A 17,928-nucleotide genomic window follows, 5' to 3' on the forward strand; every position below is an offset into this window, starting at 1 on the left:
AGGCTCGGTGACAAACAGAGGTTCGGTGAGAAGACAGATGTAGGAGTACCGATAGTGCCTTCATTGCATGTCCCAGGCAACAAGGATGGCACGTCAGTGGAAACAGGATAAGATTATACTACAGGGGCAGTCTTGAAACTACAGTATCTCAATGACTACTACTAACATCTTTTATTTTAAGTTTGTCACCTGAACCACCACCTGATGTGTAATGTGTTTATGTTTGACAAATATATACACAGTACAAAAGTATGATTATGAAATCATACCACAGTTTAATGAACACCATAATGCAGTAAGTTATTCGTACTTGCTGACATACATAAATTATACCCTTTAATTCACTTTTAATGCATTATTTATGCAGCCTTAATTTTAAATTCATGTTACATCTTGTAATGATTTTTAAAAGCATATAACTTTTAACATGCTTTCACGATGACTGGTATCCCTCTCATGGCAACTCCAAAAACCACAAAAAATTAGTTAGTGGGAAGTAAAACTGTTACTAATATAGGCGTAGACTATGTGCTGACTCTCGGTTTCACCATCTCCCTACCTTATCATCAACATCTTGCACCCAGGCGTGCAGAGTGCGCATGGGCGTCTAATAGAAAGACTTCCACCAGACAAGCCAAACATGTCTTTGGACACTCCCGACTCTAAAAGCCATTCGCTTAATAAATAAATAAATATATATAAATAAAAATGCATGAGACATAAAAGACTAATATAAATGGTCCGTTATTGGACATTATAAATTTTCCAGCTAACTCATTCCTGGTTGCCAGTGTTTCGCCCCCGTGTGCTAGGTTGGACTCGTCAGTTGGTACCTAGCACACCTACTAAGACGCATGGCTAGTGCATACCGTGGAGGCCACTGCGTAGGCTACTTGAAGCCACCGGCAGTGCCAATGCACTATGAGAGACTTTGTCTCGCTACCAAAAATTGATGCCTGCTTGGCCATCAGATGATATAGATGTTGATTCCCATAGGGAATCTTAAATGTTTGTCCCGAATGAGTAAATTTATAATACCAATATAAATGGTCATAGTGCATTGGCACTGCCGATGGCTTCAAGTAGCCTACGCAGTGGCCTCCACGGTATGCACTAGCCATGCATCTTGGTAGGTGTGCTAGGTACCAACTGACGAGCCCAACCTAGCACACGGGGGCGAAACGCTGGCAACCAGGAATGAGTTAGCTGGAAAATTTATAATGTCCAATTATTATTATTATTATTATTATTATTATTATTATTATTATTATTATTATTATTATTATTATTATTATTATTAGCGTATGATGTGCACATGACAATCAAAATATACATACATAATGCAAAATATACAAATATACAAGTTCATGACAGCATCAGGACTTCACTTTTATATTTTAATGTCCAAATTTTTTATCCATGTGATCACTTCTGGTGTTACTTCAAAAAATTCCTCCACAGAGCCAGGAAATGCACGTAGGGGCACTCTTGAACTACGTGCTTGATAGACTGCACTTGAGCACCACAGTCACAGCAGGGAGAATGTACCCATCCCCACAGATGTAAGGCTGCACCAGTCCTACCAACACAACATCGGATCCTGTTCAGGGTTGACCAAACCGCACGGGGCAGACTAAAGCCAGCCAGTTTCGTGCTGGGGTCGGAGATATCACATAAGCCACTGGGAGACGACATCCTTCACTCTTCTCTCCAGGCATTCCTGTGATTGAACCAAGGACATGACAGATCCAAAGCTGTCTTCCACGCTGGTTTTCTTGATTTCAGCCTAGTTGTAGTGTGCTGCTTTATATCCTGATGTATAGAAAGGGCCTCATTCTTCACTATTCTGCACCATAAGCTATTAAGTGCTTGTTGTCTCCTTATATGAGGGGGAGAGATATTGCAAAGGACAGGTAACCATTGCACTAGAGTAGAGTAAAGTATGCCGGATACAATACGCATAGCCTGGCGAAGCAGGATATCGATTAGATTGCAGTGAGAGCTATTTAACCATATTTCGGCACAATACTCAGCTATAGAATACACCATGGCCAAGGCGGTAGTTTGCAAAGTATTGGCGTCAGCTCCCCATGAAGTTCCAGCTAACTTGCTCAGCAGGTTATTCCGGGTCTTAAGTTTGGCTGCTGTTTTTTCTATGTGACTTTGATATGTCAGTGATCTGTCTAATGTTACACCTAGGTATTTTGGTGTACCGTACTATTGTATTTCAAAAGTTGATTCCTGAACCATATCCTAGGTTGATAAGTAGCCTCTAAGTTGTTGAGATGGAATGCGGCTACTTCCGTCTTCGAAGGACTTGGCTGAAGTCTCCACTTCCTAAAGTATTCATCCTTCACCCGTAGATCTTCAGACAGTATATCCTCAGCCTCCTTGAAAGTAGATCTCTGTACTGTTAGATTTATATCATTGGCATAAATGAATTTCCGAGCTGTAGTGTCTGGGATATCATGGATGTACAAACTGAACAGTATAGGGGCTAGGACTGAACCCTGCGATAAGCCGTTATTCGATTTGTGAAATCTACTCCTGGAATTTTCAGAGAATACCTGGAATAATCGATTAATCAATACATTATCAATGAGAGGAATCACCTTAAGACAAGGTACAATCTTAATGAGCTTCAGGAGGAGACCCTCTCTCCAGACAGTATCATAGGCCACTGACAGATCAAGGAAGACAGAAACATTTTTAAATTTCTTCTCAAAACCAATCTCCAGATATGATGTTAAGGCAAGGTCTTGGTCACTACAGTCTCGCATGGGGCAGAACCCAGCTTGCTCTATTGGGATCAGGTGTTCAATTGCAGGAGCTATCCTATTCAGAATTAGCCTTTCCATTAGTTTACATGTAACACAGAGTAGCAAAGTTGGCCTGTAGCTCTGGGGTAGAGAAGGGTCTTTTCCTGGCTTCAATATCGAGATGATTTTGGTTCTCTTAAATACTGGGGGTACACGTCCAGAGTGCAGTATACTGCGAAAGAAGGGCGCCTGCCAGCGTACAGTTGCGGGGCCACAGTTCTTCAGTAGCTCTGGATATACACCTACACCGTCAAATCCAGCTGCTTTACCATTCTGGAGAGACTTTAGGCCATGCTGTACTTCCTCTGGAGAAAATGGTCGAGAGTAGATGGTATGAGGTTCAGCTTCTTGTCTTAACCGCTTGAGCTCAGATCGAATTTTTCTGCTGTATTTCTTATCTTTCTTGGGCCTGGATGAGGAGACAATGTAGTTGGCAATGTTCTCCAAGTTTATAGATGATAGTTTCCTTGCTGGCTTGTTTGATGAGTCCAATTTTCGGATAAGTGACCAAGCTTTCCAGCTTGAGTGAGTAAAGCTGAGCCCTTCAACAGTTTTGTTCCACTTTTCTTTCCTGCCACTGTCCAAGGATGCCAGCAGTTGAGTAGCTTTCTCATGACTGTTGTCTTGTTCGTATTCTTTGTATATTCGGCTAGTTTCCTCACTCCACCCAGGTATGTAATCTTTATGGAATCCTCTCAGAATACTTCGCTTAGCAGCAGGTTTGATTAGTCCCACGAAACGAACGTAGTTCTCAGGAGATGGTTCTACCCATCGTATGTTAGAATCAATGTACGAGGAGTACAGTTTCCAGTCGGCTTTCTGAAAATTCCACTGAGCTTTAGGTGTAGATCTAATTATTGGGATTTGCAGACCGATTTTATAGATTATGGGCCTGTGTTGGCCTCGTGGGAAATCGTTCAGTACTTGCCTTTGTGAAGATTGGGTCATTAGTCCATATGACATAAAACACAAGTCTGGAGAATAATCATGATCCCATCATGCTGAATGGAATGTACCTTTGTCCTTGGCATCATACACCAGTGTCAGGTTATTAATGACTGTCCATTAGAATAGTCTATCGCCATTCTCATCGCTATCCTTATAGCCCCATAATGTATGATGGCTGTTAAAGTTACCTAGGATAACATTATTTTCGGTGGGTTTTAGCGTGATAGGGTCTGGCCAATTAACCATTGGTGGTTTGTAAACGTTTGTGATAGTAATATTTTGAACCTTGACAGATGTGGTGAAGATATTATGCATGGAGTCTGGTGGCAGAACTTCATAGTTGTCAATATTGTTCTTCATACAGATGATATGCCGTATTTAGGGTGGTGAAGTCCTGTAGTTAGTTTGTACCCAGGTATTTTCTCCCTGGTAATCAGTTGATGTTCATCTGCACAATGAGTTTCCTGTAGCACCAGAATATCAACAGAATGATCCAGAAGTATCTTGGATAAGTATTCACTTTTGGCTCTACTTATACCCTCAATGTTTAGTTGACAGATGGTTAATTGAGGGCCTAGTGTCCACGTGTAGGATGCTGCATCCTGAAAAGTGCTAACTCTTTGATTGTCATTGCCGAGAGGTCGTTGAGGACAGTATGGCGGCATCTAGTCTCTGTTGCTCTCTTAGCACCACCCGGGGGTCACATGTAGGGCAATGTGAGGTTAAACCCACGGACGTGAGCAACTACAACCCCCAATGTCCAATAACGGACCATTATATTGGTATTATAAATTTACCAATTCGAGACAAATATTTCAGATTCCGTATGGGAGTCAACATCTATATCACATAAAAGACTGTAAATTATATTTATTGCAACTTTTATTACATAGAGCAGCTAATATTAAAGGAGCAGCTTCCTGCTCCACTTATAATTGATTTCTGCACTATGAACAACTGTAGGAAGTGAACACTGCAAAACAATCTAACACAAAATATAAGTATGTTACATGAAATATATTTACACTTAAAGTATTGAGGAATTGTTCCTACCTGATACTTTATATCCACAAATTGTTTTGTTGAATAAGAACGCATGTAAATCAGGATCGCCGGCTGTCCACTCGCACCATGGATTTGGAGGAGCATCACCACCTCCAGTTTCATTTTTAATCAATCTGTTCACTTTCAGTTGTATTATTCACGATTAAATTATCCAAATCAGTTGGTGGTTCATCAACGTCACTATCACTGTTCTAAAGTATCCACTTCCGTGAGCAAAGCCATGTTTACATTAATTGTATATCATCAGTAAACATGTGAGAATAACAGAGGTTACAAAGTCAGTACAGTTCTTGCAAACTATAGTAAATAGGGAAAAGTGTTCTCTTGGAGATCGTTAGATAACTCTACAATGCTGGAACACGGCATAGCCATCATACAAGTGCTGAAAGTACAAGCTATTGTCATGTTGAGTCACACTCGACATCCAAGCATGAGTCTAATATTTTAAAGTCGAGCCCCACTCAACATAGGAGTGCTTTACCTTGGTATAATATGTAGCCTAATGCACAACACAGCAATCCCCAACTTAAATATTGAGTTTTAAGAAATTATGTTAAACCATTTTCCATTTTTGTGTGATGTCATAACAGATTGACTGACAGACAAACATTGAATATAACCAATTTTCTACTTTTTTAATACATAATTTGACATAAAAATATGAAGGAAAAATTTGAAATTTACAGACAAAATTATGTTTTGTTAGATTATTTATATTTAGCTTTCTTGTTGCAGGTTTGCAAATCTCTCTGTTGGAAACTTGAGCGAAAGTGTTCTGTCGCCGTGCTCAGCAAGTCAGTACTGGAGTATGATGGCTTATAACAACTCCAAGTTGTGCAACGTACTGTTTGCTACTGAGCTGGGTCGAAGATGGGAGAAGAAGGGCATTTGTGTAAACTCTCTCCACCCTGGGAACCTTGTGAGCTCAAACCTCAGCCGCCACTGGTGGTTCTACAGGTTTCTTTTTGCATTGGTCAGACCATTCACCAAGTCACTGGTACGTAGAATGTATACCCCTTAAAAATTATGTTGCATTATCAGTTTGATGTTCTTACTTGGCTCCCTCTGTGTGTTGGCATATGGGTCCCAAGAGAACGGGTTGAATTTTTGAAGGGCGGAAAAGAACCATTTGACACTTCATGTTGTTTGATGTCAGCATGTAAAAATCTCTGGTGACACATTTGGTGATTCCCCAATAAAATTCATTAAAAATTAAAAATTCAGATCGATACGTCCAAGAGAATTTTGGTGTACTCTGCCATCTAGTAAGCCCAGAATAAAATGGAATGTTGAAACGGATGAGCAGGCAGCCAGATGGCATCAAATTAAAATGCTTGCACACAGTAGCTGAGGCCTTTATTATTATTATTATTATTATTATTATTATTATTATTATTATTATTATTATTATTATTATTATTATTATTATTATTATTATTATTATTATTATTATTATTATTATTATTATTATTATTATTATTATTATTCAACAGGTATTTCTGCCCACTTACAGAACATTTCCATTTCTTATATCTAATGTTATAAGTAATTTACAATAAAAAAAATTAAAATATGATACCTAATACTATACTTAAGAACTATGGTGGTAAGTGTGTGTTTCAACTTATTATTTTAATTTCTCCTAAAATATACATTGTTAATCTAAATTAATCTAAGGACTAAACTATTCATGGTACACAAGTATGCTACTCTATTTAATTTATGTCTTCTCTCTGCGTGAGTTCCCCTCAGCTAATAGGAATGGGAAGCGTTTGCTGGACTTCTGTGCTAGTATGGGTTTAGCAGTTACGAATATATTCTTCAAGCATAAGGCTATTCACTGCTACATGTGGGATGGTAGGGTACCAGATCCATAATAGACCATTTCTTTACCGACTTTGAATTCAGGAAATCTGTTAGGAATGTACAGGTTTTCCAGAGATTTTTCGATGATACAGACCACTGTCTGATCTGTAGTTAACTAAGTATCTCTAGGCCTAGAATAGAGAAAGTGAAATCTGTCTGCAAACGAATAAGGGTAGAAAATCGCCAGGACAGAAACATTAGACAGAAGTACGTGGATATGATTAGTGAGAAGTTCCGAACAGTGGACAGTAAGCAGGTCGGGATATAGAGAGAGAATGGGTGGCATACAGGGAATGCCTAGGAACAACTGTGTGTAAAGATGGGGAAAAGCGAACATCTTGGTGGAACAATGGAGTGAGAGCAGTTTGTAAACGTAAAAAGAAGGCTTATCAGAAATGGCTCCAAACAAGGGCTGATGCAGAGAGGGAATTGTCCGTAGATGAAAGAAACAGAGCGAAACAAATAGTTGTTGAATCCAAAAAGAAGTCGTGGGAAGATTTTGGTAATAACCTGGAAAGGTTAGGTCAAGCAGCAGGGAAACCTTTCTGGACAGTAATAAAGAATCTTAGGAAGGGAGGGAAAAAGGAAATGAACAGCGTTTTGGGTAATTCAGATGAACTCATAATAGATCCCCGGGAATCACTGGAGAGGTCGAGGCAATACTTTGAAAATCTTCTCAGTGTGAAAGGAAATCTTCCTGGTGGTGCCGCAAACAACCAAGCTCATGGGAAGGAAGAAAATGATGTTGGTGAAATTACGCTTGAGGAAGTGGAAAGGATGGTAAATAAACTCCATTTTCATAAAGCAGCAAGAATAGATTAAATTAGACCTGAAATGGTGAAGTATAGTGGGAAAGCAGGGATGAAATGGCTTCATAGAGTAGTAAGATTAGCATGAAGTATTGGTAAGTTACCTTCAGATTGGACAAAAGCAGTAATTGCACGTATCTATAAGCAAGGGATCAGGAAGGATTGCAACAACTATTGAGATATCTCATTGATTAGTATACCAGGCAAAGTATTCGCTGGCATCTTGGAAGGAAGGGTGCGATCGGTGGTTGAGGGGAAGTTGGATGAAAACCAGTGTGGTTTCAGACCACAGAGGGACTGTCAGGATCAGATTTTCAGTATGCACCAGGTAATTGAAAAATGCTACGAGAGGAATAGACAGTTGTGTTTATATTTCGTAGACCTAGATAAAGCATATGACAGGGTACCGAGGGAAAAGATATTCACCATACTGGGGGACTATGGGATTAAGGGTTGATTACTAAAATCAATCAAAGGCATTTATGTTGTAAATTGGGTTGCAGTGAGAGTTGATGGTAGGATGAGTTCTTGGTTCAGGGTCTTACAGGGGTTAGACAAGGCTGTAATCTTTCACCTTTGTTGTTTGTAGTTTTTATGGATCATCTGCTGGAAGGTATAACGTGGCAGGAAGGGATTCAGTTAGGTGGAAATGTAGTAAGTAGTCTGGTCTATGCTGGTGACTTGATCTTAATGGCAGATTCTGCCGAAAGCCTGCAGCCTTGGAACTTGAAAATAGGTGCCATGAGTATGGTATGAACATTAGCCTTTTGAAGACTAAATTGATGTCTGTAGGTAAGAAATTCAACAGAATTGAATGTCAGATTGGTGATACAAAACTGGATCAAGTAATTAATTTCAAGTATTTAGGATGTGTGTTCTCCCAGGATGGTAATACAGTAAGCGAGATTGAATCAAGGTGCAGTAAAGCTAATGCAGTGAGCTCGCAATTGCGATCAACAGTATTGTGTAAGAATCATAGGATATAAACTTCATGGTTTTGATCTGTATTGAATTGTGATCACAATAAAAACTAAACTTATGTCGTAATGGTCCACCTTTTCAATACTTTATTGTGCAGTTTTTACGTTACATTTATAATCTAGGAACTAGTTTCGCCCTTGGCTGGCCATCATCAGCTTTAATTCAAAACTGTACAAACACATCCAATAACTAAAACAAATGTACAAAAACACACAAATGACATTAAAAAGTGTTAAAAACATCTGGGATGAACTATGTGCACAACATGTAAAATATGACTAAATTAAAATCAGGTTCTAAAATGTTCCATTAATGCTTGTTGTTAAAATATCATGAAAATGCTGAAAAGTTCCACTGTTGGACATTGTCAATGGTTGAATCAAGGACAGCACAGGAAGATATGGTTAAATAACTGGCTGCAAATTAAGAACGTGGCAGTGTTGGCAATCTTTTATCACCTGTATATATCTTTCTTTCTTGTTTTAATCCAGCTTTCTTCTTTTCCTATACTTCATTCATCAAGACTTGAAGATTTGTCAAGATGGCCCCTCAATGAGTGTTGATGCCCAACCTCATGATGAAGCTAGGAAGCAGGAACGAGCACATCAGGGGTTAATAATAACATTTATTATTATTATTATTATTATTATTATTATTATTATTATTATTATTATTATTATTATTATTATTATTATTGTTACGGAGTTTTGGTGGAACAGCAGAGGTGAAATAAGGTGCTGGCTGGAATAGGTCTCAACTACAGAATCAGGTACAAACGAATTACAAGATTTCGGGGGTTATTACAAAATCTGGGCTTCAAGCCAAAAGTATAATTCCTGAGCTCTCAGCTCACAACTACTACTGCTGAAGGGCATAAAACCCCTAGGTACAAGGAGCACTTGCTCCTAATTACAGTGTTAAGAAAAAGAGCAGACCCGCTCTCAATTTTACAAGCCTATCAAAGGCTACACTAAATTTCATTTCTATCTGCCCTTAAGGCACACCAAGAAACAGGGGTATTTGATACCCAACCTACAGGGCCTTTACATGAGGAAAATAAAACATCAGGTTAAGTTACTGGCCCATAATACAAAATAGAATGGAGGCGAAGCTTGCACTCCTAATACACTTTTAAAACCCACTTGGCACTAGGCCGCTTACGCAAGGGCTAATCCCATACTAAGGAGGTGACACGATAAGAAAACTTTATTACATTACGAAGAGAAGAAAAACGGTTATGAAAACGTAGTCACCTCAAAACAATATGAGTGGGAGCTCGAGAGGGTTAGGCACACTCTATCCCAATTTGTAGTTAAAGAGACGGAATTTCTACCAAATGTCTATTACATTTTAAAGATAGGTTACATGAGAAAAGTTTCGAACCTGCCCCGAGGGTTAAACTGCTGAGCTAGCAAGAAATAAAGTTCTTAAACGGCCATTACCTTGTGGATGAACTGCTGCCCGAAGAAAGAGGCGCTTCCCGCCCCCTGCTACCTAATCACACACTAAGCAAGATGTCGATGAAGTGGCACCGAGACAAGAAAATCAGCAGTTTAAATACCCTCGTGGAACATTTGAGACCTTTCAAGAATGAGTACACACACCCCCCTCAACTTTATTGGATAGCTTTAAGCAACATATCCATATCGGAGAAGACATACGTTATTGGTCAAAAATTAATTAGAGAAATTCGGGATTGGCTAAATTCAAAACAAGCGGGTAGAAATGATTAATGTTGCCAACCCACAAACCACAGAACAAAATTTAGTAAGGTCAAAAACTTATGAACAAAAAACTTCTTCAAGAAGGTTCATTACTTTGCAACAGAATGCGTAATCCTAGTTTTTTCTCTGTAGAGACATCTAGAAGAGAATGTCCACACTTCTTGATACGGAATAAACAAACACAAATCGAAATAGACACAGTTCAGAACACTTCAAAATTACACCATTTACCGTAGTGACATCTTTTAAGAAATAGTAGAATTAGTTCAGTTTTCAAGGTTCCAAACTTCTCCTGTAGAGGAGTTTAAATTGGCGCAATATTTGAATGAGCGGCATGGAGGTGTACCGCCCGGTACAGACCTCATCCCCCCCGAAAGTCCTTCCATGGGGTGACACCGATGAAAACAAAAATTTTGTTAAAAAAAAGTCCAAGTTTTGCTGATGAGTTGCAGAATTTAGAAGAGAGAAATCTAATTTTGCAGTAGTCGAAGGTCTCAGAAGTTATTTGATATAAGTGGGATTAAATAAAATCCAATTTTGGAATTTCTTAGTAGTAGCTTTTGATGAAAGGTCTCTGTGGTTGTAGTAGTTGAATTCCAAAGGAAAACTTTAATTCTTGGAAGAAGAAAAGGAAAAAAAAAAAATTTCTAAGTCCACCAGATGTTGATGTTGAATCCAAGAGTGTAGTAATTGTGGATATGGCATGTCCACGTAGCTGCATAAGTACATTAGTTGCCGATTACTTTGACAGCCAGACCAGCCGCCGCTGCTTGTGTCCAGAGGAGGCCGCTTGGACCCCTCAAGTACCCTGAGATACACCTCTCCCGCTACTATGAGAGGGGTAGTGGTGGTGACGCACGCCGCACACGCGGCGATTGTTTACAGACCGCGGGCAGTTTGCAGGTGGTGCGCCGCACATCAGCCGTGGCCGGGAGGAGGGCTCCGGCTCGCCGTACACTGGTTGGCCTCACTGGAGTAGGGTGGGCCCGTATCCCACCTCAGTGGCGGTACGGCGCCGCACGGCTGCGGGGGCACTGAAACAGTAAGATCTCGGCGGCAGAAAGATGTTGTTGGAGACATTGTATTTAGGGTACAGTCATTTAGTTAAGGGTGAGGGGTCAGCGGCGTGCCATTTGGTTTTCCTCATAAAGCCACTGGTGTGTTTGAGCAGGAGACGGGAGCTTGGTAATGGCCTAGGTGGACAGGACAGCAGTTTAACTGACAGGGAAGGTTGTACAATGAATATTTAAAAACAAAGAACATAATTCAAAGGGCAGAAGGCCTCAAAATGAAACCAAAAATATAACCTTCAGATTTCTTTCAAAATTATATGGAGCAAGTTAGGACTGAAATTACACAGGTTTCACCTGCGACAGGTGAACCCTAAATATCCTCTCGGTGGCTGGATTGCTTAGTAATAAGGTAATGGGTGTGAGGAAATCAAGAACAATACACGGCCCATGAAATCTGGGGGCAAGCTTGCCTGCAGGAATAAAATTCTTGACCATAACCTGGTCGCCTACCTTCAAATAGGTGGGTCTCCGTCCACGATCATATCTCTCCCTAACCTTTTCATGAGTCACTTTAAGATTGGCCTTAGCCTTCTTCCAAAGATCTTTAATGTTATCAGGATCTATTGTCTCAGGTAGAATATCACTCAGAGACCAAAGGTTAGAGAGCGGCGTGTTTGGAACAAACTTGAACATCAAAGAAGCTGGAGTAAATTTATGGGATTCATGAACCGCCGAATTCAAAGCAAAAGCTAACCAATGCAGGGACGTGTCCCACCTAGAATGATCTTCATGATGATAGGCAATAAGAGCCAACCTCAGATTACGATTGACCCGTTTAGCCAGAGATGTTTGAGGATAGTATGCAGAGGTTGTTACGTGCGAGATGGCTAGATCAAAACAGAATTTATGGAAAAGATTGGAAGTGAAAGCGTTAGCATTGTCGGACACAATATATTGACACGGACCAAAAGAAGCAAAAATGGAATTTAAACAAGAAATAGTGGACTGAGCGGTAGCCAGCTTAGTCGGAAATAACCAAGAAAATCTAGTGAAGCCATCTACACACACCAGGATGAATTTATTGGCATTCCCCTTTGACTGAGGAAAGGATCCGACGTAGTCGATATACAGACGTTCCATTGGGCGCGATGCTTGATGGGAAGACAATAGGCCTACCTTGGTGGACATGGTGGGTTTACTAAGCAAGCAAGATTTACAAGCCTTTACGAGTTCACGAATTTCACCGTCCATACCTTTCCAGATGAACCTTTCACGAGTTTTGAAGATGCCTAAATGCCCCCCCAATGGGGGTCTCATGATAGTACTTGAAGATCATGGGCACAAGAACAGCTGGAACCACTATTTTCATCATCTTATCATGCCCCAACGGGCAACATAGAACACCATTCCTCAATACATAAGGGACAACATGTTCCCCAGAAGAAAGGGTTTCCATAATGGGAGCCAGCACTGGATCTTCACGTTGATATTTTTCAATATCCCTAAATAACATGGGAGCATCAGTCAGAATGGCATTAACCTCAGGTAGTATGGACTCGGGAGGTGAAGAACTATGAACCTGTTCAAGGGGCTCTACATCATTGGAAAACATACGGCTTAGTCCGTCTGCCACAACATTTTCAGTACCTCTTATATGCCTAACATCAAATTGGAAGGCAGAAATTCGGATGGCCCACCGGGCTATACGACCAGAACGACGCAGCCTACCTAAGACCCAACTTAAGGCTTGGTTATCAGTCTCCAAGTCGAACTTGACATGTTCCAGATAAAAGCGGAACTTTTCTAGCGCAAACAAGACAGCCAAACCCTCAAGTTCATAGATGGAATACTTGGCTTCTTGAGCCGAAAGAGTCCTAGATGCATAGGCGATGGGTCGCCTCCCTAGTTCAGTCTCTTGAAGAAGGACTGCAGCCACTGCCGACGACGACGCGTCGGTTTGGACGATGAATTTCTTCGAGAAATCCGGCATTGCAAGAACAGGGGCATTACACAGAGCTAGTATGAGATCTTCAAAAGCGGCTTGTTGAGAAGGTCCCCACTCAAATTTGACGCCATTCCTACGAAGTAAGTTCAAGGGCGCTGCTCTGTTGGCGAAATTTGGAATAAATTTCCTGAAGAAATTCACCATACCAATGAACCTGGCAATACCTTTGATGTCCTTGGGAGTTTTGAAATCACGGATGGCCTGTGTTCTGGAATGATCCACTGTGACACCATCGGGCGATACAATATGCCCTAGGAATGACATGGAAGGCTTAGCGAAGGCGACTTTGGGCAACTTCACAGTTAACCCAGCCTTACGAAGGCGACGAAGAACTTCTTTCAGATGATCTAAATGTTCTTCGAAGATTTCCGAAAATACGACGACATCATCGAGATAGTGGTACAAGTACTCAAATTTGATGTCGGAGAAGACCCTGTCTAGCAGTCTCGTAAACACAGCTGCTCCTGTGGGGAGCCCGAAAGGCACGCGGTTGTATTCATACAAATTCCAATCCTTGACAAACACTGTCAGGTGCTTGGATTTCTCTGCTAATGGTATCTGGTTATAAGCCTGGTTGAGGTCCAAGATGGTGAAGAACTTAGCTTTTCGAAACCAGGAAAAGCAAGAATGAAGGTCAGGAAGGGGCACAGATTGTAATACCACCTTCCGATTGAGAGCCCTATAGTCAATCACAGGCTTGAAGCCACCTTGCGGTTTCGGGACTAGAAAAATAGGCGAAGAATACACCGACTTAGAGGGCCGAATAATACCATCCTTCAGCATCTGATCTATGATTTCCTTCATTCGTCGCCGTGAGACCTATCTGTGTCGGTGCGACGTAAAACAACTTGCAGAAAGATGATTTCCTTCAAAGCTTTCATTTTAGGAGGAGACAGCCTATAAGGCGGAAACCGGACTGGAATCGCATCCGTAACCTCAATCTTGTATTCAATAAGGTCAGTAACACCAAGATTATCAGAAAACACCTCTGGAAATGACTGACACAACTTACGAATACTATCAGCCTGCTCCTCAGGTAGATGTCTAAGATCTAACAACATCTCATCCTGGGTAGGCGAAACAGATGAGCATGACACAGAACTACATTTAAGTAAAGGGATTTTACAATTAGAAGCAAATTTGAATGTGCACGACTTGCTCTGAAGATCGAGAACTAGACCAGTATGGGACATGAAGTCGGCTCCCAATATAATGGGGCAAGACAAGTGCTTTGCCACAAACAATTTAACTTTCCAAGTAAATTTAGAAATACGAATTTTGGCATTTAAGGAGCCTAAAATTTCTAATGGAGAAGAATTAGCCGAAACATATTGAACCGAAGATGAGCAATAGTCAGGAAGTTTAGAAACAGATTTCAATTTCAAATACCATTCAGCCGAAATAATAGAACAAACACTGCCAGAATCTAAAAGAGCAGTGACTGGCTCATTATTAACCTCAATTTTATGGAAAGGTACTGGTGCGGGGAAATCTACCACAATCCTTAGACATTCCTTAGGGCCTTCAAATGATAAATTAGAAGACTGACATTTCCCCGATCTTTCGCCGGATTTAACCTGGGCTGAGCCTAGGAAAGATGAATCTGCCGACTCAGCCGGAGCCACTAGTCACTTATGCTTGTTGGTGGAAGTTGCACCCGAAGTTGAGCAGGAGGGGGTGCTGTTAGCATTAGGGCAGTTCTTGGCAATATGGGAAAAGGCGTCGCATTTAAAACAGCCTTGGGATGACCCTGCTCCATTCCTTGTCCCACTAGATTTAATTGATGGACACTTGTTCCGAAGATGGTCAGGCGACCCACAAGCATAACATTTACGGGCAGTGATGGTTCGGCGAGGTGTAGGCCGAAAGTTACTTGATGACGGAGGGGGCTCCCTCGCGACACGTAGTGTGTCCGCATACCTAACCCCTTCGGCTGACACAGCCAATGTTTCTAGCTCGGAAAAGGTTTGTGGGCGCGCCGCAAAACACAGATATGACCTATAGGATGGTGATATTCCTTCCACAATAGCATGAACAATTTGATCTTCTGGGAAATGAAGAGCAAACACCCTGATATAGAATTTGATGTCTTGTATGAAATCCGCAAGATTTTCATCCAGTCTCTGTACTCGATAATAGTATTTCTGAATCAGAGATGACCTCGCACGAGCAGGAATGAAATTTGCGAGGAAGTGTGCATGAAAGTCTTCAGTCGATGACTGTTCAGCTATTGCCCTAACAATCTTGTCCGAGAGGACCCCTATGGCATATGGATATATAATTTGAAGAATTTGCGAAGCAGAGAGGGAAAACACTAGAGCATGATCCTGGAATTCGACCAAAAATCTCAAAAAAGGAATTACATCACTGGTAGAGTTGACCGAAAACTTAGAAATACCCCTAAGTAACATGGCTAATGGATGAGGCAAACTACTGAACCCAGGTGACATAGTAAGTAACTGCCTACGGGGTGACGGAGGCTCAGAGGGAGCATTATTCAAAAAGAAGGGCGGAATTGAGGGCTGACGATCAGGGCCGGTTTCTAGATGGGCAGGTGTCTTTTGAGTAACCCCAGCTGTTCTATTTTTTTCCCCTTTGGAAGAAGTTTCATCGCTAACAGTGTTTACCGCCATGGGCAGGTCAGTTTTGGGAGCCGTTACCCCCGATAGCAATTGACCGACAGTACTGGACAATTTAGAAATGTTTTCAATGAGGGCACTAGCCTCCTTTCCCTGAATGTCACTCAACTTGAGAGACAATAGATCATTAAGCCTATTATAAAAATGAAATAGTCGAGCTTGCACACGTTTAAGTTGATTAGGGGATGGATTCCCTTCTTCAAAAAAACTAACTACAGATGCTAGCTCAGTAGTATTGTTATTGATCGTGGAGGGAGCGTCGTCAATTTCTTTCTCTCCCAACGTTGGGGTGGTAATAGGCAAATCAAGGGAATCTTCAAGTTTATTGGCATCCAACGCAACCGTGCCTCCAGATTGAATGTTTCTAATAGATAGTTCATAAAGTAATTCCTCCTTACGCAAATAGAAAGGATGGAGTACTTCGCGAGAGCCGGACATGATGGCAGAAAAATTTTGAAAAATAAAAAAAAATCCCAGCGACTGAGAAAATTGTTAGAGTTTGAATGAAAAGCGATGTTTATTCATCAAAAGGGGCTAAATTGAGACCCATTCAACCACGCTCTGCTACCGCTTGTTACGGAGTTTTGGTGGAACAGCAGAGGTGAAAGAAGATGCTGGCTGGAATAGATCTCAACTACAGAATTAAAGTTAATTTAAAACTTTGACAAAGGTTATATTTTCAACAGACAACAAAGTTTAACAATTTTCATATAGACTTTCAAAACTCAACAAATAACAAGTCAGCAACAAGCCAAAATCAGGTACAAAGAAATTACAAGATTTCGAGGGTTATTACAAAATCTGGGCTTCAAGCCCCAACTATAATTCCTGAGCTCTCAGCTCACAACTACTATTGCTGAAGGGCATAAAACCCCTAAGTACAAGGAGCACTTGCTCCTAATTACAGTGTTAAGAAAAAGAGCAGACCCGCTCTCAATTTTACAAGCCTATCAAAGGCTACACTAAATTTCATTTCTATCTGCCCTTAAGGCACACCAAGAAACAGGGGTATTTGATACCCAACCTACAGGGCCTTTACATGAGGAAAATAAAACATCAGGTTAAGTTACTGGCCCATAATACAAAATAGAATGGAGGCGAAGCTTGCACTCCTAATACACTTTTAAAACCTACTTGGCACTAGGCCCCTTACGCAAGGGCTAATCCCATACTAAGGAGGTGACACGATAAGAAAACTTTATTACATTACGAAGAGAAGAAAAACGGTTATGAAAACGTAGTCACCTCAAAACAATATGAATGGGAGCTCGAGAGGGTTAGGCACACTCTATCCCAATTTGTAGTTAAAGAGACGGAATTTTTACCAAATGTCTATTACATTTTAAAGATAGGTTACATGAGAAAAGTTTCGAACCTGCCCCGAGGGTTAAACTGCTGAGCTAGCAAGAAATAAAGTTCTTAAACGGCCATTACCTTGTGGATGAACTGCTGCCCGAAGAAAGAGGCGCTTCCCGCCCCCTGCTACCTAATCACACACTAAGCAAGATGTCGATGAAGTGGCACCGAGACAAGAAAATCAGCAGTTTAAATACCCTCGTGGAACATTTGAGACCTTTCAAGAATGAGTACACACACCCCCCTCAACTTTATTGGATAGCTTAAAGCAACATATCCATATCGGAGAAGACATACGTTATTGGTCAAAAATTAATTAGAGAAATTCGGGATTGGCTAAATTCAAAACAAGCGGGTAGAAATGATTAATGTTGCCAACCTACAAACCACAGAACAAAATTTAGTAAGGTCAAAAACTTACGAACACAAAACTTCTTCAAGAAGGTTCATTACTTTGCAACAGAATGCGTAATCCTAGTTTTTTCTCTGTAGAGACATCTTGAAGAGAATGTCCACACTTCTTGATACGGAATAAACAAACACAAATCGAAATAGACACAGTTCAGAACACTTCAAAATTACACCATTTACCGTAGTGACATCTTTTAAGAAATAGTAGAATTAGTTCAGTTTTCAAGGTTCCAAACTTCTCCTGTAGAGGAGTTTAAATTGGTGCAATATTTGAATGAGCGGCATGGAGGTG

The 17,928-nt window shown here is 40.8% G+C and overlaps 1 protein-coding gene across 1 annotated transcript in view; it reads left to right on the forward strand.

The window, feature by feature from the left end:
- Wwox (WW domain-containing oxidoreductase) overlaps positions 1 to 17,928 on the forward strand; it is a 102,753-nt gene that overhangs the window by 61,577 nt on the left and 23,248 nt on the right. Inside the window, exon 6 of the mRNA XM_067146649.2 lies at positions 5,568 to 5,829. Within this exon, the coding sequence (XP_067002750.1) occupies positions 5,568 to 5,829 (262 nt within the window). The remainder of the gene's footprint in view (positions 1 to 5,567; positions 5,830 to 17,928) is intronic.

The sequence above is a fragment of the Anabrus simplex genome, chromosome 4, assembly GCF_040414725.1.
Source record: "Anabrus simplex isolate iqAnaSimp1 chromosome 4, ASM4041472v1, whole genome shotgun sequence".
NCBI lineage: Eukaryota > Metazoa > Arthropoda > Insecta > Orthoptera > Tettigoniidae > Anabrus > Anabrus simplex.